The 23,470-nt window shown below is 43.3% G+C and overlaps 1 protein-coding gene across 2 annotated transcripts in view; it reads right to left on the bottom strand.

Annotated features, from left to right (window-relative positions):
• Nucleotides 1-22,736, bottom strand: part of PYGL (glycogen phosphorylase L) — a 53,166-nt gene extending 30,430 nt beyond the window's left edge. The window contains exons 1-5 of one of the 2 annotated variants that reach the window (XM_079906350.1): nt 22,419-22,736; nt 17,244-17,345; nt 14,290-14,368; nt 11,025-11,128; nt 2,833-2,964 (exon numbers count right to left, since the gene is read on the bottom strand). In XM_079906350.1, coding sequence (XP_079762476.1) covers nt 2,833-2,964; nt 11,025-11,128; nt 14,290-14,368; nt 17,244-17,345; nt 22,419-22,661 — 660 coding nt within the window. In that variant the 5' untranslated portion in view covers nt 22,662-22,736. Of the gene's footprint in view, nt 1-2,832; nt 2,965-11,024; nt 11,129-14,289; nt 14,369-17,243; nt 17,346-21,898; nt 22,136-22,418 lie in introns of those variants that run through there. The other variant, XM_079906351.1, reaches the window with a different exon arrangement.
• Between the last annotated feature and the right edge of the window lie 734 nt (nt 22,737-23,470).

The following is a 23,470-nucleotide window of genomic DNA, read 5'->3' as shown; positions in this document are numbered from 1 at the left end:
TTCAAGATCAAGCCATTGCTCTAAAGATAGCAAAATATGATATGCAAAGTGGTAAATGTGAATCTGTACCCATTAAAAAACAGTAATCAAGACAAGTTTCATGTAGGCTATTCAATGATCTGATTTCAAATATGGTGAAAATTAGCAGAATAGGAAATTTATGAAGATAAATATTACATATGATGTTTAAAATGCTATGCTGGATTTTTCAAAGTTGCACGAAGAAGAGTTATTTTAGTGATCTAACAAATAAGCTGATAATTAGCTGAGATGTGTCTAAGAGGTGAGCTTTGGAAAATTTAGCTCAATATTTGTGACAGTCATGGAAATAGAGAAGAACGGGAAGATGAACCATGTTTCACATGAATTTAAAATTTATGTGGGAGAAGACAATTTTCTATTCCCTGCCTCATCAGAATCAAGCTCTAAGGAAGGGGAATGACAGATGGATTGAATTGGAGGATGCTAGAGATCATCTAGTGCAACTTAAGGTGTTTTGGATATGAGGGGAATGAAGCTGCGAGAGAAGTGACTTACCCAAGGTCATAGTCAGTGGTAGTGTTGAAACCTAACCACAGATCTCTTTAATTTGGTCTGCTGAATTATGAAGGAATGAAACACTCTAGCCTATATCAGTCACATACATTCAGTCATGCTTTCATGAACATCATAACCACAGAGTAATAAATCACATTTATGTGAATATCTTTTACTAGGAAATAAAGATCTCTGGAGTTCTAAGAGCAAGTTGTGGTCAATCAGGAGAAGTCACTTACAGAGTGGGACTCTGAGTCTGGGTCCAAACATGACTTGTCCTTCTGACCCTCAAAGCATAATTGAGGCAGCTGGGGAAGCACATGGCTTGGAGGTCCCTTTAGAGAACTTCAGGGAGAAGTTGCCACCTCAGAGCTCACACGAGGCTGTGCTTTCTTTGGGATGCTCCCATCGTGGTGGGAGCATGAGAGCCAGGACTCCCCTCATGAGCAATGTCCCATCAGCCTGGGCACTTGTTCAGAGATGCACTGCAGTGTGAGGCTCCTTCCTGAGAATCCTTCTTTCCCTCTCTCTCTTCACAGGTGTCACACCTGCGTTGCAGTCTGAACGACTTCCCCCCTCCTCCCGTCCCCTTTCCCTTTATCTTTCACAGGCATTTCTGCAATAGATCACTTGTACTTCTAATTCTCCCTTCTGTCTGCTTCCCAGAGGACCTGAACTGACACAAGAAATGAAACAAGTAACTCAGTTTACTGGAAGCCTTCACAGCAGGCATACATGAGGTCTGACCTCACTAGCTACAAATCTGGGGCTGATCAGGCAGTGGCATCAATCCATAAAATTCTGCACAGGTTGGGTCAGCTCACCCTTTATTACATCTGCCCCATAAACTTGCCTTTGTGGGCACAGAAAAACACACTCTCCCTAATTGAATTTCTGGATGTATTATGAAAATGTCTAGAGGTGCTTTGTAAATATATCATCAGGTCATCGTAAGGTCATCAGTGGGACTTATGAAGTAAACAGAATGCTTCCAGGATTGGGAGTATAACCTGCGTACGTTTAAACAGATCAGAAGCCACTGGAAGTTTTAGACACCAAATACTTGCTAGATTAATACCCAAAACATGTGAGAATTCTTTAGGCATATTAACAATTGATTTGTTGCAGTTCTTATGGTCATATTTGTAATCAACTGCAACTCAGTTGTGGTCTATTGTTTAACCAAAATAAAAGGGGAGTGGTGGATAGAGGGAAACATCTTGAAATTACAGTATTAGTTTCTTCCTTATTATATATAATGACCGATTTTAGCTTCTAATCCATTATTTCATATGCTGAAAAAATCACGTTCAGATAGGAAAAACTTCAAAAGCAGTCTTTCTTTTGTGAACTGTGAATAGCCTTGCATGGATTAGCAGAATAAAGCATCAGCTTAGAAGTCCACTATAACATGGGTCTAGAGTCCGCAAACCAACTGCATTTAGCATTATGATACTGAATTTTGTTCCTGATTTTGCCATATAAGAACAGCATTTCCTTGGTCTTTACCATTTTCTTTAAGCTTTTAAAGTGGCCAGTGAGACATCTTTTCTGGCCTAAGACTATATTTACTAAACAGATATCTCAAGTGGAGCCTCCAGTGGTTGGACAGTGCAATCCAGTAGTTCTTAGGGGTTATTTATCAGGACGTATGAAGACAGCAAAGCACAAACCACCCCTAGAGGAGCTGAAAAGTAAATTGTTCAGTAGCAGGGTAACACTCGAATGTGGTGGCAGGATAAATACACGGCCGTGAATTAAGCACACTTGGACCGACACCAGCATTATTTCTCTAGAAGTGATTTGGCACACAGTAACAGAGTGCATTTTGCAATATTTTGCATTGTTTTTCTTGACTTTGTAATGAAGAAGAACTCTGGTAATCCTTTGAATAAATACTTCACTTTAAAAATATTTACCCCTTAGAATTTACAAGTCAATGTACATATGGCAGTGGGGTGAGGAATGACATTTAACTTTATTCAATCTTGGTTTCAACAGCTTTATATAAAACTGGAGAGCTAAGCATTATAGAATGCTTAGAATTGATTAATTTCTTATAAACCAGATGACAAAATGACCCTGGTAAGTCACTTGACCTTGGGGAAGTCACTTCTCTCTTGGCCTCAGCTCCCTGGTCTCCAAAATGAGTGGGTTCACCAAGAGACGTAACAGATTTATTTATAAAAATATACTTTATTATTCAATATACAACACACTATACTCAACACCACATACACGTCACACGCTGTGCCATCCTCTATACAATGCTCAGCGCGAGGACTCTCAGAATACCTGCGTGTTGATCCACTTGGTTCCGGCCTCTGTGTGCTCTACGTTCCCGTAGAAGTGAACAGGCAGCATGAACTCGGGGCGGGCCTTCTCCCAGGGGTTTCCGTGCCTGAGCCAGTCATCTGCCTCTTCTATCTGCAAAAAGGACATGGCTTAGAATTTGTTTTTCAGGAGCGGTGGACCTAGCCCTTCAATTATATCAAATTAAAAATATTTGGGGGGACTTCCCTGGTGGTGCAGTGGTTAAGAATCCGCCTGCCGATTCAGGGGACACAGGTTCGGTCCCTGGTCCACGAAGATCCCACGTGCCTCGGAGCAACTAAGCCCGCGAGCCACAACTACTGAGCCCATGTGCCACAACTACTGAGCCTGCGCTCTAGAGCCCGTGAGCGGCAACCACGGAAGCCCATGCGCCTAGAGCCCGTGCTCTGCAACCAGAGAAGCCACCGCAATAAGAAGCCCGCGCACTGCAACGAAGAGTAGCCCCTACTCGCCACAACTAGAGGAAGCCCGTGTGCAGCAACAAAGATCCAACGCAGCCAAATAAATAAATTTATAAAAATATATATATATATTTTTGACTGAATCAACTCAAGAATACTGTTTTGGCAAGAAAGATGTTGGTTCTGTCAATTTCAGTTCATCTTTGTTATTGTCGTACAGCCTAAATCAACAACAATACTGGCTAGTATTGCTCTAAATGTTTTATACATATTATTGCATGTAATCCTCATAGCAAATATAGGAGGGAGCTATGGCTTCTCCCTTTGTTAAGGAAATTGTAACTTGCTCAAAGTTGCACGGATAGTAAATGATACAGGTAAGATTTGATGGTAGGTCTGTGAGTTCTAAAGCCTGTGTCTTAACATCTGTGAATCCAATTGTCTAGCTTGAGGGAAAGAGAGAGGCTTCCCAGGGATGTTTATTGTTGGATACCTGGACCTGATGGGTCCTACATTATGGTTTCTGTCAAGAGCTTTGTGCCTTGAAAGCACAGAATCGGTTGAGAAAAACTACTCATAGAAAGCTCCCTTAATAAGGCTTATTTCAGTATAGGCACAGAACACTATTACTTTTTTTTTCATTTTTTAATTTGGAGTATAGTTGATTTACAATATTGTGTTAGTTTCAGGTGTACAGCATAGTGTTTCCGTATTTTTGCAGATTATATTCCATTATAGGTTATTATAAGATAATAGGTATACTTTCCTGTGTTATACAGTATATCCTTGTTGCTTATCTATTTTATACATAGTAGTTTGTTAATACCATATCCCTAATTTGTCCCTCCCCCCGTTCCTTCTCCCCTTTGGTAACCACAAATTTGTTTTCTATATCTGTGAGTCTGTTTCTGTGCTGCATATGCATTCATTTGTATTATTTTTTAGATTCTACATATAAGTGATAACGTATAGTATTTGTCTTTCTCTGTGTGACTTATTTCACTAAGCATAATATTATCTAGGTCCATCCATGTTGCTGCAAGTGGCAGTATTTAATTCATTTTTTATTGCTGAGTAATATTCCATTGCATATATATACACCACATCTTCTTTATCCATTCATCTGTTGATGGGCACTTGGGTTGCTTCCATGCCTTGACAATGGTAAACAGTGCTTCTATGAACACTGGGGTGCATGTATCTTTTTGAATTAGCGTTTTCATTTTTTCCAGATATATACCCAGGAATGGAATTGCTGGACCATATAGTAGTTCTATTTTTAGTTTTTTAAGGAACGTCCATACTTATTTCCATAGTGGCTGCACCAATTTACATTCCCATCAACAGAACACATTTTGAAGTCTTTGTTTAATTGAATCCTTATGGAATTTTGATCTGATAATGAACTATTATTTATTTATTTATTTGGTCATACCAGGTCTTAGTTGCAGCATGTGTGCTCCTTTGTTGCAGCCGGGGTGGGTGGGGGGGCTCCTTAGTTGCAGCTCACCAGCTCCTTAGTTGCGGCATGCGAACTCTTAGTTGCAGCACGCATGTGGGATCTAGTTCCCTGACCAGGGCTGGAACCCGAGCCCCCTGCATTGGGAGCGTGGAGTCTTAACCACTGCACCACCAGGGAAGTCCCATGAACTATTATTTCTAATTCGTTTTGAAAATGACATATACTAAAATGTAAGGAATTTCTTTTATTGACAATTACAACATTTTCCCATGTATTTATGTCAATTTATAACAAAATATTTCTCATAAAAATTTAAAAATCTAATTTGTATTTAGGGTATCCTGGACATCAAATGCATTTTGTTTTCTATAAAGAAACAAATAAAAATGCCAAAACAAGAACAAAAGACACATGGTGGGGCTGGGGTTGCATTTTTAAAGTAAAGGTATTATGAGTGAAACCTTTAAAATATTCCATATACATTAAAAAATGCAATCGTGTTCTGGCAAGAAGGGAGGGGTAAGGTTTTTAGTACAAAGCTCCCTTGTCAATGAGATTACCCCCAATATGGTTATTTTACCTACCTGATTCCTCATCCTTCCCTCTTAGAAAACTCAGCTTTAGTTTAAAAAGATATTAATGATGAATTATGACACAATGCTGGATCCTTCATGATCACCTATGTATGAGTTCAGTGTCTGCCCCAGGCACAGTGTGGAGAGAGGCAAACAAACACAGCTATCTTTTGAGATATTAGACAAAACATTAATGTCAACAACCAGACAAGCAAACACACATCCATTTATTCAAACATTGATCATATTGGGAATGCTAGTAAGCTGCCCATTAACAAGAGCTACCAGCATCATGATGAATGAAAAGGGGACACACAGAAACAACATCTTCGGATAGAAGGTCTGGAATTAGAGAGCTGCAGGAGGGTGTAGCAGATGCAGGATGAAGCCTAGGGAAGGCTGGACCTAGATGTGAGCTAATCAGTACAATGCACCTTGTTAAAATGCAGAGTCTCAGGCAGTCTGGGGAGGGGTCTTAAATTTTCCATTTAAAAATTTGCATCTTGGGGCTTCCCTGGTGGCGCCAATGCGTGGGATACAGGTTTGTGCCCCGGTCCGGGAAGATTCCACATGCTGTGGAGCTGCTGGGCCCGTGAGCCATGGCCGCTAAGCCTGCGCGTCCGGAGCCTGTGCTCCGCAACGGGAGAGACTACAACAGTGAGAGGCTCATGTACAGCAAAAAAAAAAAAAAAAAAAAAAAAAAATTACATCTTAACATGTAGCCGGCGGGTACACAGTGCAGCAGGGAGCTACACAGCGATACAAAGTCAGGAACTGTAATTCAGAATTGAGACTTCGGCTATCCCATTCATAAAGAGAACAAAAATACAATTAAAATTTAACAAGGAAAGGACTGAATTTTATCAGTTGATAAGAAATTGGTTAAGTTAGAGTCCTCTAGCTCGTGTTAATAACTAGAAACTCTATGAAAAATAAATGAGGATATGCACAAAGATCAAACATCCTGACTTACAAAACACTTCACGCTGCACTTAGGCAAGAGCAGTGTTCTGGGTTTCAAATTACTGGTCAATGTGAACACACAATGCTTCCTGTAACAGGAAAGAACCTTACGGCCTATCTGCCTCACTTCAGCATTCAGGACTGTTGTAAAATACACCTTAAGTTTGTACATGAACCAGGAGGACGAGGAGGCAGAAACAGCATTCCTCTCAAAAATCATGTCCACAGGTGAGCTGACAAGATATTTTCTGCTGCAAAATGCAGCAGAAGCAGACTCTTCTCCCCTCAAGCACTGTGAAATGCCCGTACAAGAGAGGCTGAACACTGGGCTTCCCACCACTGGCCGGCCCCTCCTGGCCTCCTTTGCAAATCAGAAGCTGCATTTGCTCTTTTGAGGACACGCTGTTAAGCAACAAGGGACTAGTCAGCCAGTCACTCTCAATGTTGGTCTGATTTTTCCTGCCAAATAATGGCTGGTTTTCGTTCCACTGGGTTAACAAGTTCTGTAGGAGAATAGGACTCCTAGCTTGCTGCTCTTTATTGAGTCTCTTCCTGATTTTGGCAAGAAATCAGCCAACACTTCCCTCAGTTATGCAAAGCCTGTTTTTAAGGTAAATTGAAAAATAGATATTTCATAAAAGCAAGCTGGTCTGAGCAGATCAGAGGAGAAAGAGAGAACTGCCTCCAGCCACCCCAGCTCAATCCACAGAGGCTGCAGGATGGTGATAAACCTCCTTTCTATCTTGCTTTCTTCCAACAAATCAACAAACTGGTCTGTAAATTTAGATTTCCACGTAACCAGTGATCCCTGAGTGCACTAACTTGCTGAGCCATATGAAGGGCAGGGGCCAGACGGGAGGAGAGCTTCCATTTATATACAAGTGGGCTGTGTGGATCTGAACATCCCAGATGAAAAGGAGCTGAGACAAAGCAAGCAGGAGGCTGTGGCGTGGGGAGCAGCGTGCCCGCCTGGGTGGTGGTGGCAGTGGTGGTGTGTGTGTGGGGGGATGCATGGCAGCTGGATCTGGGGTCTTCCTAGAGAGATTACTCGGTGGGATCTATTCCAGCCAGCATGGAAGCAGAGGTCAGCTCAGGGCCTCTGTGAGTGACTGAATTCGAAGAAACGCTTTTCCCCTCAACTGTGGGATACACGGGACATGAAGAACCAGTGAGCAACCAACAGGAGTTGTCAACAAACTTTGCTTTCTGATGGTACCAGTCATTGGTAAATGTTTCTGGGGAACACCAGGAATTCAACAATGGCCAGGAGAGGGAGGCTTGCTGGGTAATGTGAACTGTGCATGGCTAGGTATAGCAGGGTTCTAAGAGGAAGAATGTTCCAGCAGACTGCTTGATTCAACCCTGAGATTTCTATCAGCGTCTTTCCACTCAGAACTTTAGCGTGTGACTGTTTAACTTGAGGCTGTCGCAACTGCCTTTCCCCCTCTTCCTCCCAGTGGCCAGACATTTTCAGAGGACTATGCTGAGAAGGTCTCAATGATCCCCATTAGAGTTCGAGGTAAGTCAAGCATTTGAGCAATAAAATTGTTTTCCTTCGGGGGTGGGGTGGAGTTCACAACACACACTTTATTACTGCAAATCTTCCTTGAAGAGAGCCTTCAAAAACTGAAAGTCTATCAACCTTTAAAAATCTTCCTAGATTGTGCAATTTTCATCAGCCTTCTCCATTGTAAGAGCAACCATGTAGCTGATGTGAGTAGAGCAGTGACCAAAAGGCATTCTGCTTTCCTGGAAGATATTTTTTGTTTTTCACGGAAACAGTTTCTTTTTTATGTTTGCTTTTTAAAATCCCATCCCAGTGAACAATGGCTATGCTAGATAAAATTAGGTGTCCTTCTGACTCAATTTCAGTTGTAATGAAAGAAGTGATGATGTAGTAAAGCTAGCTTTGGAGACTAGCAAAAGCCACTTGGTCTCTCTTTTCCCTTTAAAAACACTAGCATATATACTTCTTGGGTCTCACAGGAGAGAAGGGATGGTTTCCTGAAATAAGGCCAATTTAAAAGTAGCAAAGGTCATAGGTGGGATTAATAAAGAGTGACCTTTCATAAGACTTTGGGGGAAAATGCACTTGAAAGACAATTTTTTGAGACTGATCTGCTGAGTTAAAAAAAAATCTTTCACAGAAAAGTAAGAAATAAAATCCTTAAACATCCTGGGGTATAATGAGTACCATACAGGATACAAAGACTGAGAAAGGATACCATGTATCGCTTGGTCAGGTTGTGTTAAAATCTTGGTCCAACTGGAAATGCCTGCCAAGCTAGGCTTCTCACCATGTAACCCTATATTACTTCACTGTGGAAGGGAACCAATTATTTTGTTTTTACATCTTTTTTTTTTTTCTATTTTTTTGTGGTACGCGAGCCTCTCACTGTTGTGGCCTCTCCCGTTGTGGAGCACAGGCTCCGGATGTGCAGGCTCAGCGGCCATGGCTCACGGGCCCTGCCGCTCCACGGCATGTGGGATCTTCCCAGACCGGGGCGCAAACCCGCGTCCCCTGCATCTGCAGGCGGACTCTCAGCCACTGCGCCACCAGGGAAGCCCCGTTTTTATATCTTTTTATGATTTTAAAATACACATTTCTTATGAAATATGCGTCATGTAGGAGAACAAACAGAAGATAGTCAAAGTCACCCATAATCTTATCTCCCAGAGATAATCAATTACTGTTGAAGCTTTGACGTTATTTTTTTTTTCTAGCACTTTATCTTTTTGGTTTCTTTTGGATAGGTCATACTATCCAAATGATCCTATACCTCCTTTTTTCAGCTGTCATAAACAATTTCCCATTTCATTATAATTAATTAAAAACATGATATTAATAGTTACATTAATATTTTATTATATAATACCACAATTAAAAAAATTATCCTCCTTTTATTAGGCCAAATTAACATTTCATTGAGTGCCTATTTGTGCAACAGACATTTTACATATTTTCATAGTTCTGTGAAGCTGGCATCTCCATTTTGCAGACAAGAAAAGTGAGGGTCAGGGAAGCTAGGTAACCTAATCAAGACAACAAACTTCATAAGGGTAATGAGTTGCACTTAGGCCTCAAATTAGAAATTAGATCTCATATTAGGGCCCAATTTTTTTCCTACCCAATGCTGCCTCCTACTTGATTTAGGAGTAGCTAAAGATACACTGGTTCTTAACAAAATTTGGAAGTTTGTCTTTCAATATGTTCCCAGTATTCTCCTCCTGGGACTTCCCTTGGTGCAATCTCTTATATCAAATCTTTTAGTGCCCTCCTTCTTTGGCCCGGAGTGTCCAAACACTGAGGGAGGGGAAAGTGGATGGCGGTGACACTCAGCTTCTCATCCTTCCTCTCCCCTGGGATCAGCTCCAGCCTAGGTCCCTCAACCCAAGGCCTGATCACGCTGACCTTGGACTGACTCTTGGGAAGGCTCAGAGAGCTCAGGCTTCTTGAATATCCAGTATCCTTTTGCCAATGATGTGTGTGTATGAGACAAAGATACGGAGAGAAAAAACCTCAATCACACTTAGCATCGGGGAAAACTGTCCATGCCAGGGCTGACTGTAGTTCAAAGAGTTACCAAAGATAAAAAGATACTTAAGAATCTAGTTTGGTTATATAAAAATAAAATGAGAGTCATTTGTATGGATTCATTACTATTTGTGCAGTTTTCTACAGAGCACTATAATTATACATATTACATATGTGCCAGAGTTTTTTAATATAATAGTTAACAGGACTGCCTGCTTTCGTCTTATAAAAAAAATTAGAACACTGAGCTTACATATCTTGTAAGATAGGCATGTTAAGGAGGGCAAGACTCTGAGTGTAGAAAAGAATACTGAATGTGGACCTGGAAATCTGGGGATATACAGCCTTATTTGCCAGCTGTGTGATCTGAGGTGACTTCCCCTCTTAAGACCTTCAGTTTTCTCACCTACAAAAATGGTGACATGCTTCCTACTATCAGGAGTTATTGGGGGACTTCCCTGGTGGCGCAGTGGTTAAGCAGACGTCTGCCAATGCAGGGGATACGGGTTCGAGCCTTTGTCGGGGAAGATCCCACATACCACAGAGCAACTAAGCCTGTGTGCCACAACTACTAAGCCTGCGCTCTAGAGCCCACGAGCCACAACTACTGAAGCCTCTGCGCGCCTAGAGCCCGTGCTCTGCAACAAGAAAAGCCACTGCAATGAGAAGCCCACGCACCCCAACGAAGAGCGGCCCCCGGCTTGCTGCAACTAGAGAAAGCCCGCGCGCAGCAAAGAAAACCCAATGCAGCCGAAAATAAATAAATAAATAAATAATAATAATAATAAAAAAGACCCAACGCAGCCATAAATAAATAAATAAATAAATTTTTAAAAAAAGAAAAAAGTTATTGGGGAAATCATGAGCTAAAAGATGTGCTCCTCCATTTTATATGCTGCAGAGATAGGACACTGCACATTATAGGTAGTCCACATGCAGGCAATCAGTGATAACTATCTTAGAGCACCCCTGTGAGTCTGGCACCGTACAAGATGCTACGGACCTGGTGGTGAATGATATTGGCGATACCAGCAGGCTCTCCGCTCTTAGGGAGCTTACACCTCAAAGTGGGAAGACTGACAGTATTCACTGATGTCAACCAAATGCCACAGAAAGTAGTAAAGCTCTACGTAAAATGTCCGTAAGTTATAAACCATCCAGAACACCATGAAGACAAAGGACTTTAATGACAAAATGAAAAAATATGTCTCACGTACCTGCCATCCATCTCGAATCTTCTGATTGAAGATTCCATATTCATATCGGATGCCATAGCCGTAGGCTGCAAGCCCCAGAGTTGCCATGGAATCCAAGAAGCAGGCTAAATTAAACAGAGCACAGGCCACAGGCAGCGTCACCAAGGTTACTCAAAATTCTGTCTTTCTCTAAAAAACATGGCAGCCACAAAACATTTCTCTATGAGAAACCATATTTGTATCCTAAAGCGGAGACTGCAGCACAGCGGGTATTAAGTTTTTAAAATAACACTCTAATTATAGAATAAACTATAGAAAAGGTAGAAAATACAACATGTAGAAAGAAGAAAACAAACATTTATTACCTCACCATCCAGAAATAACCACTGTGTTGGCATTTCATCTGAGAAATGCCAGATGTCTACGTTAGAAATGTCCTTTATTATGTCTATGCTAGAAATTCCTTTATTATGTCTGTTCCTCACACTGCCCTTTCTAGGGGAAGCGGACTCCATGTCCCCCTGCTTGAAAAGACGTGTATAATTTACATGTAAATTGACTGACTAGCTGGACATCTGGGGCAGACTCTCTTTCTGGCTAATGGAATTCCAGTGTGGTTCACATTATCAGGTGGCCTTATGCTTCAGGGAGGCTGGACCAACTGAATCTTGACTAAACTTCTAAGCTAATCATAGTAATTTTATGTCCTTCACCAGTTTGGGTTTTGGCATGAGCATTCAATGACATTCAATCCAATGAGAGGTGCTAGAAAGCCTGCTGGGTACAGTGAAAGATTTTCCTTACTGCTGCCGTCTTTCTTCCATGAAGGTAAAGTCAAAAGAACCATAGAGACCCAGAGTCCTGACAGAATTGTCTGCTGAAAAAATTAATCTTAAAATGGCCAACCTCTGAAGTTCTCGTTCTGTGATAATACACGTCCTTGCTGGCGGAACTAGCTTTTGCTAGGTTTTCTGTTTCTTGTCGCCAACGGCTTTAATGACAGAGCACCTGATCTAGAGCAGCCGATCAACAGGCTGGGTAGGATCTATCTTGTGGTCAGGAGGAATTTTAGGGGTTACGCTAAGCATGGTGCCCCTCTCAGGAATCTGAACTGAGAAATATACAGAGAATGAGAAAATATAGTAGGATCTAAAACTGAAAAGAACATTGAAAATTGCAGATCAAACAGGAAGAGACTGAGCTAGGTTCACGGTGGGGTCCTAAAACAGATCCACAAAGGCCAATGGCCAAGACCTTCAAGTTACTGTAACATCACAGTGGTCTTCCAGTCCCTGTGCTCATGTGGCCTAGCTCTGTCCCGGTTCCTGCTCTCTCGGAGCTGTGGCGATTTGTCTTTTCCTGGGTCCTGATCAAATTATCCTTAGAGCCTCACCAGAATGGGGGTCCCAGTTTTTTCAGTCTGGTAAGAGATGAGGTCATCTAATGAGAATTACTCAGCCTCATTCACCCCTTCCCTGTCAGACCCAGAGTGGGGTGAACGCTGCCAAAAAATAGGCCTGGGACTTTACATAAAAGGAAGGCAGCCCACCTTGTCAGTCTTAGACGAGCATGCCGTTGGCTCTGCTGATCTTCCTATAGCTCCATGGAAAGCCTACTAATTACCCGATGATTAACTTCTCAAGGTGGCTAAGTATGCCAAAGGCAGCGTTTTCTATGGCTAACTGCAACGTTAAAACACAGGGCCACTCATGTAGTAAGGAATAAACAATATGAAACACATGCAAATGGAGTTCTAGTCATTTGAAACTGTGTGTAAAATTAAGAGATTGTGGAATCATTTCTAAAAGAGAAGACGTAGGTATTTATTTTTCATAGAGTACGATCTGATACATACATGTGTGGTCGTACATTCTATTATTAAATTTAAATTTCACAAGTAAATAATATAGTAACATCCTCTTTGTAAAAACAATTAAAACGTTACTGACAGGGCTTCCCTGGTGGTGCAGTGGTTGAGAATCTGCCTGCCAATGCAGGGGACACGGGTTCGAGCCCTGGTCCGGGAAGATCCCACATGCCGCGGAGCAACTGGGCCCGTGAGCCACAATTACTGAGCCTGCGCGTCTGGAGCCTGTGCTCCACAAGAGAGGCCGCGATAGTGAGAGGCCAGCGCACCGCGATGAAGAGTGGCCCCCGCTTGCCACAACTAGAGAAAGCCCTCGCACAGAAACGAAGACCCAACACAGCCATAAATAAATAAATAAAGCAAACTGTCAACAAGTAAAAATAAATAAACACTATAAAATGTTACCCACAGGGCTAGCATCCCTTTTGACTGCCACCCCCAGTTCTGCGCTCCTCTCTACAGAAAGTCACAAGGAGCAGTTCAGTATTTCAAATTTCAGACTTTTTCTATGGATTTACATATATTCTCACATAAAATATTAATTTTTAAAAAACATAAATGGTATCACACTGTGTGGCTTTTAATGCAACTTGTTTCCTCTGCCCCCAGCCCCCCACCTCTTGGAGGTCTATGCAGGGAAGTACAAACAGTTCACTTTTAAGTTGACACATATTATTCTGTAACATGGTGTTCCTCTACTTATTTACCTATTCTATCAATGGACATTAGGTTATTTCTAAAATTTTGCTTTTACAGACAATACTGTAGCAATTTTTTTCACATGCCTCCTTATGTACATGTTGGAGTGTTTCTTTAGGGTAGATATCAGGAAGTAGAATTGCTTGGTGGTAAGGATGCATATTTTTAATTTAATGGCATTGGTATTATATTTTTAATGTTTTCCTCTATATTTGTGGAGAAATCATTTCCTGGATAAAGCAAAGAACTCAAAATTCATCCGTACAAAACAAAAATACTCATTAATTAAACCATACCAATAGTATAACAAGCGTGTCACTGCCTACTAGTTAGTCAAAAAGCAAACTGTTAAGTGCACAGGACGATAACACAATGGGTAAACAACTTAGGTGCTTCCACACGAGTATGTGAATTGAGCAGCTGTGAACAAATAACAGTGAAGTGAAGGGGCCACCTTGGAAACCCTTAAGTGAACAGGAAGGATCTGGTTAGCTTTGGGGTTTGAAGCAATGTCTCCGAACTTTTTAAGCAATGTCTCTTTTGTTAAAGATCGTTTCTCTACTGTTTGTCTAGAACCGGTCAAACCACCGTGCAGACTCAGAAACAAACACAGCTACAACCGGCTCACACTGTGCACTTCTAGACAGTCTTCTGGTTCTTTAAGCATGGCTGTGCATGGCATCTGAGATGGCGTCAAGGGCCAGACAATAGCACACTTACCAGCAAGCCTCCCAAGACCACCATTGCCAAGCCCAGCATCTTCTTCAATTTCTTCTAACTCCTCCATATCCAATCCAAGCTGTTGATGAAAGAAAAACAACACAGGACGTGGATACAAACGTTAGATATACAAACAGGCCACTTCAGAGAGAACAGTCATTTCCTAAAGCTCTGGGTTGGGTCTTCAGGTTCATCTGTGAACTCAATCCTGCCAGGTCCCTCACTGCTTGAACTGGCATCAGATACCCGCTGCGGATGCTGGTGACTGAAGATGCAAACTGTCCGAGATGGCACGGCAGCAGCTTGGAGAAGAGTATGGGCTCTAAATGTCCATTACCGACCCTGTTACTTCTTAGCTATATGAACCTGAGCAAGGTAGTAAATCTCACTATGCCTTTCACTTCTCGTTTAAAAATGAGGATAATAGTATCTACTTCATTTAGGGCTGTGAATTAAATGAGATTATACAAACAAAGCATTCAGAATGATTCCTGGGTAGGTATTTCTCGATAAATGTTGGCTATTACTATTTCTTAAAATTATTTTTTGTTGCCAGGGTAAAACCTCAGAAATAGTCCAGTACCAAGTTGATACTAACTGGACTAAATTTTGAAAATGACCAAAAGGTATGAGGTCAGATTTTCCGGCATGGACTACAGTTCATCTTTTCATGGCCACAACATATTTACTCAGTAAGGTCAAAGGTTGTTAACCCAAAACCAGTTAGTGAGTCACTGCCCATGACACCAGGGGCCAGACAGCAGTCAGGGAAACCTCAGCCCCGTGGTCCTGCTGGATGGGCCTAAAATCCTCTACTTCTCTCTGGGGTAGATAACAGACTGTGGGGGGGTAGTGGGAGGGGGAGATAAATTAGGAGGTGGGATTAACATACACCCACTACTGTATATAAAATAGGTAAACAACAAGGACCTACTGGGCTTCCCTGGTGGTGCAGTGGTTAAGAATCTGCCTGCCAATGCAGGGGACATGGGTTTGATCCCTGGTCTGGGAAGATCCCACATGCCACACAGCAACTAAGCCCACGAGCCACAACTACTGAGCCCGCTGAGCCCGCGTGCCACAACTACTGAAGCCTGCGCGCCTAGAGCCCGTGCTCTGCAACAAGAGAAGCCACCGCAATGAGAAGCCTGCGCACCGCAACAAAAAGTAGCCCCCGCTTGCCGCAGCTAGAGAAAGCCCATGCGCAGCAATGAAGACCCAATGCAGCCAAAAATAAATAAATAAAATAAATAAATTTATTAAAAAAAACAAAAACAAGGACCTACTGCATAGCGTAGGGAACTATACTCAACATCTTGTAATAACCTATAATGGAGAAGAAGCTAAAAAAGAATATATAGCTGAGTCACTTTGCTGTACACTTGAAACTAACACAACATTGTAAATTAACTATAGTCAATTAAAAAAAAAGAGAGACTGTGGGAGGCCAAGGAGCATCTGTGACCTTGGGGATGGATGGAATTGGTTGCCAGTCAGCTCCCTGCCACAAAGTGTTGGGACCCGCACAGCCAGAGGTCACTAGCAGCAGTGTGGACTCATATCAAAATTCTGCAGCTGTAGAGGTCACTTTGGACGGTTCATCTTACAATGAGGAAATTGATGGCCAGATAAACTAAACGACCTGTCCTCTGCTGACTAGATAATAATCTAGCCCATGCCTGGCTAATAATGGTCCATTGGGAAGTGACTGCATTCTTAATCTGAAAGTGATGCAATCCATGAATTTTACATGGAAACATAATTTACACATTTGAAAACATACGCACAAGATGTAACTATACTTGAAGTGGATGCCCCAGTTGCCATGGGGTTACCTGCTTGGATCCCTACCCTTATTCAAAAGTTGCTTTCTGACACAAGTCCTGATAACTAAATCTTCTAAGAGTTCAAAAATGGATTTGCTTCTGTTCATTGTTCAAAGGGCTTTCAAACTTGCTCCGTGGTGACTAGAGTACTGGGGTCCTTGTGACATCAACTGCTAATGCTAATGCTCAGGATTTTTAACACTCTAAACGTGTGAGTCTAGAGTAGGCTATAAACCTTGAGCAAGGAGACATGGGTCACTTCATTCCACCTGGTTAGATTATGGTGCAAAGGAGGTATATTTTTTTCAGCTGATATCAGGGGAAGCAAAGAAAAGGGAAGCAGAGAGGAGCTGCAATGGTTCTTTCGCACGAAATGCTCTACTAAACCCACACAAAGGAAACCAGCCCTAGTGACAAGCAGCTGGCCACAGGGGAGGACAACAACCCTATGCCAGGCCAAAAGCGACTTGAACAGTCTCTTACTTAGAGTGCACCTCTGCAAATACTCGTTCCTCCTATTAACCACATCAGAAAGGTTAAGGACTATTTTTGGTATGAAGATGCTTGAAGGTCAAAGGAGAAACAGTTAAATACGTTCATTCAAACAAATTAGCACATTAGGTTCAAGACCTCAGGCTCCTCATTTAAAGAGGAAGTGTATTTTACATCTCATTAAGCAACAGAGAAAGTATGACAACAGAATTTTAAAAGTTTATTACTTTCACGTATTGCCTTGATATACAAATAACAGTCAAACTTTGATCCCTTTAAAAAAGTATATGGGAGCCCAAAGTAAAGCTTGTGATTCCGACAGCAGGGACTCAAGTACTTCTTCAAGGCTTGTTCAGATGCTAATTGCTAAAATGTAATTTGTTGCATAATGCCGTCAAAAACTGATTGCAGAACAAAATTCTCATGAGGTAAAACTAGTTCTCTAGCTTTGTTCCTCTTCACCCAGAGATCAGGAGTACTATAGTTTAGATTTCTAATAGTTTGTAATAGCCATGTCTATAGAAGCAATTTTTCACCATTTTTGGGGGGGGGGGGGGGGCGGCTATATCCCCAAGGTTCCTGAGTTGAACTTGAAATTTAAAGGGAGAGAATGAGAGAAATATGGAGACAATGTACCTGGTAAATGGCCTCGTCACAGGCATTCTGCAGGCCAAGGTTGATCATGGTGTTCTGTAATGTTCGGCCCATGTAAAATTCCAAAGAGAGGTAATAGACCCTCTGAAACAAAGAGAGAGGTCATGTTAACGGCTATGAGGCCAACCTTACTTGTCAACATAAAAACACAAGGTCACCCATAAGAAACAAACAGGCAGGACTACTTTAACTCAGGTTCAAATGAGCCTCCTATAGATGCATGAAGGGCTAAAGAAAAGCACTTCTGATAACTTACTGGCTTTGGAAAAACCATTTCATATCCTGGTTTTGGTGGTAATACTTAAAAAATATATATCTTTTACCCCCAGGGAGGGGAAAAAAAGCAAACTCATCCAACTCATTAGATTCAAAATTTTGTGGGTTTTTTCTTCCTGTTCATGAGCCTCATGAAAAAACATATGTTTGGGGTAAATGGAAGTCAGACTGACATAGCTCATCATTCATCTGTAAAATGTTTATAGGATGAGGGTCAGGTGGGGTTGGCTGTGAGCATCTCAAGTCATCCAAGAAACACAGAGATTAACTCCTTCAAGATACACCCAATGGCTACAAAGTATTCCTCCTTAACTGTTACTGCAAGTAATATTATAATTAAATATTTTAGAATTAAAATTATCCTAGAAAGTCTATGAACTGGCAATAGTTCCTTCTGTATAACAAAAGACTGCCTCAGGTTTATTGGTGTCTGTTCTTGGTGAAATAGGACATTTCTCTATCAGGTTAGAAACTGTTTGCCTTTGACATAGTAAAAGCCAAGCAAATATCAATAGTAATCAGAGTTGAAAGCAAAAGGTGCAAAGCTCAGACTTACCTAAAACCCTTTAAAATACAAGCACAGTTTACTAGTCAAAAAAAACAAAAAGGGTCAGTAACTTCATCACCCTCTTATAAAATATCTTACTCTCTGTATCAGTTCCTCTTTTCTTTTTCACCAAACACAAAACAAAACAATAAAAATCTGTAAATGCATCAGTATCAATATAAAGTCACCTCAAATTTTAGGGACTTCCCCATTTCTCAATAGGAAGAACGCCAAAGAAAAGGATTTGGTCAACCAGGAAGTACTAAAAAAAAAAAAAAAGAATATAGTTCAATATAAGAAATGCCTATAATAAAAATAAAAAAAGGGGCTTCCCTGGTGGCACAGTGGTTGAGAGTCCGCCTACCGATGCAGGGGACGCAGGGTCGTGCCCCGGTCTGGGAAGAGCCCACGTGCCGCGGAGCGGCTGGGCCCGTGAGCCATGGCCGCTGAGCCTACGCATCCAGAGCCTGTGCTCCGCAACGGGAGAGGCCACAACAGTGTGAGGCCTGCGTACCGCAAAAAAAATTAAAAAATAAATAAAAATAAATAAAGAAAGAAATAAGAAATGCCTATTATGATATTTAAGTCATTAGTTACACATATATACTTAAAATATTATATGAAAATGTCAATTCAGAAATCTTACTTTTCCCTACTTTCATTTTATGAAACAATTGAATTCTAAGTCTTCCCATGGATAGTCAACATGTTATCAAACACTAGTTTCCAGAGCACATCATCATTATTTTTATCCAAGTTGTTTGAATATCTATAATGCTGTCATTAGGGCCCTCATTAGTTTATTAGATACCTTTCTGTGAGCTGGGAAAAGGTATCTTTCCTGGGGCAGACTCAGGCCAAAGAGGTGCAAGGTGTGACTCACCACCCCCCCACGGTGCCCTTGTACCAATGCATCACAAAAAAGAGCATCTCAAGCCACAAATATACATTTACATAACATCAGGGCAGTTTTTTTCATTCTTCCCTGTGTGCATTTTCATGATCTCTATAATATAAGCACTACCTATTGCTTTTTACTTTTTAGTGATCTATAAAAAGCTTGGTTATAAATACAGTATATATATCCAACACTTGCAATTGTGAGGTCATAGCCCCAGGAATAATGACAACATCTGTGTTAAGTCTGTCTCCCTTTTAAGGATTCTAAATTAGCATGGACTTAAGAGTTTTTAAGACATTTCAAGGTCTTCCTAAAAAAATGTTGCTGCTTAAAATAAAGTAGTTGATAGAGAGCATCTTGTTCCATGACAGATTTTCCAAGGACATGAATTTAAGGTGATTTCCTATTTTCCCACAAATAAATTTTTTTGGGGGGGATAGCACCTTATATTTGGGGGTATAAAAGACCTTAAAAAATTGATCTCCCTCGTCGTCTTAGTTAGCGGTCCCTAAACATTTAAACATACTTCTGGTAGTAAAATATCTGAGCATCTCCAGTATAGCTTATAGATTACATGCATAGATTACATGCATAATAGTAGTAATACTACTATTACTAATATCTTATGTCTATTTTACAAAAATTAGAAATTTTCAAAAGGCTTGTATAGATAAAATAAAGAAGACATAACAATAAGCAATATTTTTAAAATACTTTAAATTTGTTCCTAGGTGTATGGAATAGGCGGCAACACAACTGAGACTTGCAGGGCAGGCAAGAGTTGAGCAGAGTCCCACGTGGTGGGAAGGGCATTCCGGGTGAAGGGTGCAGTGTGGGCAGAGGCCCGGAAGTGGGGAGAACAGGGCATGGATGGGGACGGCAAATTGGCCTGGTGGGAGAGCAAGGTAATGGGAGGGACAGGCTCACCTGGGCTGAGGAGGGCCTTCGGTGCTTAAGGACTGTGGAAAGCAACACTGCCAGTGATATAGATCTGAGCAGAGGGCAAGATGGATGTCTTTAAGAGGTTTAATCAGACTATAATGCATAGAATGAGATGGGATTGCAAACTCAAATGCCTTCAGGAGCCAGACAGAAAATAAGTGTGTAAAGGCAGTCACAAAAAACAATGAGGAGTACTGGGTCAAGAACTGGAGTGTCCTGCCCGAAGGTACGGAAAATAAAACTGCTTAAAGATGTCTAACCGACCAAATAAAATAAGTCTGCTAGCCATATTCAGTTGCATGCAGCCAGTTTAACCATTTCTGGGAAGCAAGGTAAACACTTAGAAATCTACTTCATCGAAGACCAGAGGCCAGGGCCTCAGTTAGGCAGAAAAGTGAGAACGGAGGAGAGTGGGTATTTTCAAGGCAAACTGCAGAAATCAACAGAATTTGGCAACTTGTTGAACGGGGAATACAGGAGGAAATCAAAGGCGAAACTAAAGTTTTGTGTCTGGGTGACTGTCAGGATGACAATGCTATTAACATTAGAAACACAGAAGAGAGGGCAGGATCCGGAGAGATGACGGATTTGAGTTTTTAACATGCTGAGTTTAAGGGAATAAGGTGAGATCTAGGTATGTTTACCGAGCACTTACAAATGTAGGAATGGAGCCAGAAAAGGAATTGAGACTAGAGATCCAGATTTGGGATTCATCTGCAGTTACTAGAAAGTAGGGGAGGTGGGAGAGAAGATTGGACACACCTACTGGCTCCACTCTATGCTGAGGGCAGGGACCTTCTGTTATATGAATGACTGTCACAGAGTGGACACTTTATGAACATGTGTGGACTGGATCTTGTTCACTTGTATCACTATCAGAATACCTGGCTTATACCTGCGTAAGTAAGAAATGCTTGCCCAGTGCAGAAACTAACAAGAGAACAAGAAAACCATAAAGTACCAGATAAGTCACTGGAGGAGAAACGTACAAGGCAACTATGTTCTATGGCACTAAATGCTTTGGAAGTGTGTGGGGAGGGGAGGGGGGCAGGTCCTAAAATATGGCTCATCATCTCACTCTCCAGCTTAAAAACTTAAATCATAATTTTTAATGTAAGGTGCAGTCCCCGCTATGCAAATAAAAATTACGGTAAATACATGTATACATAAAGTGTTTTCTAAGGATATAGTTTAGCAGTTGCTACCTCTGGGTAGAGGCCTAAGCCTCAGGGGCGGGGAAGTTACTTTCCATTTGAAAGCTCTGTTACAGCTGCAATTTCTCACTCTGAGGACTGTTTTGCTTAGGGGTTCTTTGAGCACTTGGAATATGGGCTATTCTTTTTCATGCTTTACATATTTTAAAAAATCCTAATAAATGTTTATGTGTATTTCCCACTACCTCCAGGATATTCCCATCATTCACCCTTTCCAATATGCCTCCAGCCAGCATTTCCAGTTTCCTCTCTCAACACTCACAACCATCCTCACGGCTGCTGCCAGAGCTGCTCTCTCACCCGCACTCTACACAACACAATCCCTCTGGCCGCCAAGTCCTACTCAGTCCTCCCCACCCCGCCTTCCCAGGTTGGCCAGGTGGAAATAGTGTTCCTCCGTGCGCCCAGCAGCGTCCACTCCAGCCCCCGCGCACTGGGTAGGGGTGGTCTGTGAACAGCACTCCTCAGCAGTTCCCGGGTGGCCTGGCCCTCGGTCTCCAGTCCGCAGGAATCAAGGAAGTCCAGAAGCTCCACAACCCACTCCTAGGAACTGCGTGTTGGGCGAGGGGCCGGGGGTCGCTCAGAGCTCTGACCATGGGGTGGGACCTCTACCCCTCCCTCTTCACCACACTCGGGCAGTACCTACGACAAGCCCGGGTCTCCCGCGAAACCCCCATCTAGTCCTCCAAAAGTTCTATGGGCTCTGAAGCACCTTCTTCCCACTCTTCCCCACCTACCCCCCCTTAATTCTTATTACCGTTTGACGACCTTTGCATTTGTCTCCCTCCCTAAACATTCAGCTTCCCCGAGCCAGGGTTCTCATCCGTTTTGTTCTGGGTCGACTGCCTGGGGCCGAGAACTGTGTCTGGCATACAGAGAGGAGCCGCCCGACATCTCAGAGTAAACGCTGAGAGGAATGCTCCAAAAAAGTTTGTGAAGCAAGTGGACAGGCGAGGGAGGCCTGGGCGTCGGCTCCAGTTGGTGCCCAGGGGCAGGAAGCGCAGTGAGGCCCACGAGATGTGAACGGGGTGTTGGCGGAGGGCCGCATCTGCCCCTTGGGCTGCCCACCCGCCGCCCAGACGCTCTACGCCGGACTTCGCGTGGGGCAAGAACGGGGTGAGGAGAGGTCACTCCGGGGTCTCCACCCACCCCTGCCGCGGACACCGCCCCGGCGCCCGGATGCTGGACTCGCGCCGTCCCGGAAGGGCACGACCCGGCGAGGGGCGGCGAGGAGCCCCCCTCCCCCTCTCCCCTCCCCCCGGCGCCCGGGCGCGTACCTTGGGGCACGTCTCGTAGTAGTGCTGCTGCGTGCGGATCCAGCGCCCCACCAGGTGGTCGCGCACCGTGTGCGCCAGCGCGAAGAAGTAGTCGCGGGGGGTGGCCACATTGCGGTCCTTGACCAGCGTGAAGTGCAGATGCCGGTTGAAGCCCTTCTTCAGCTCGGCCACGTTCTCCACGCCCACGATGCCGCGGATGCTGATCTGCCGCCGCTTCTCCTGGTCGGTCAGGGGCTTGGCCATGGCGGCGGCGAGCAGGACGTGCGGCTCCGGACGCCCGGCGGCAGGACAGGGGCGGAGTCGCCCCGCGCCTCTCGCCGCTTTTGAGTCGGCGAAAAGTCTGACGCCCGCCCCTCGGTGCGGCGCCGCCCGGGGTTGCAGCCCGCCCTCCTGAGAGGCGGAGGGAAACCCTGGCCCCTCCCTTTGACTCTGGGTCGGGCAGGGCGCGTAGGGCGGTGGGAGAGCACCTGTCGCGACCTCTGCGCACCCGATATGCCAGGGGGTGGAGGTGGGGGGCTGGCGGCCAGGGACCTGGGCTGAATCCTCTTGGCAGTTGAAGGTGGGACCTTTGGTGACTCACGTGGACACTCTGACGCCTCCTTTCGGATCTGGGGAATGGGGCTGGGGGGTGAGTAGAGGAGGGAATTTGTCCTGCCTCCCCACTCTAGAGTCTTGGGTAGAAGGAGGATGTCTGGTGTGAAAGCGTTGTAAGCAGATGGGGGGCAGGGGGGGAAGGTCCCTGGAGATGGGAGAACCACCTGCATGGCTTTCTTGACATAAGAGAAGGCATTTTTGGCCTAAGCCATGTTGTGATCTAAGCCTGGCCACGGTGCTTGTCCTTGAAGAGGTCTCAGTGATTAATGATCTTAAGGGAAGTAAGGGAATGCAGGAACAAAGGAAAAGCAGTCAAGAAATAATGGTTCAGTGATAAAAACAGAGTCCTAGTTCCTCCTCAAGGGATATACATAGCAATCTGATACCCATCTTTGAGGTCTGCAGGAACTAAGGCCCCCCAGCCAGGCGGAGGGTGCAATGATGATGTTGACCCTAAT

This window comes from Stenella coeruleoalba (genome assembly GCF_951394435.1).
Source record: "Stenella coeruleoalba genome assembly, chromosome: 2".
Classification (NCBI taxonomy): domain Eukaryota; kingdom Metazoa; phylum Chordata; class Mammalia; order Artiodactyla; family Delphinidae; genus Stenella; species Stenella coeruleoalba.
This window is presented reverse-complemented; position numbering and strand designations above follow the sequence as displayed.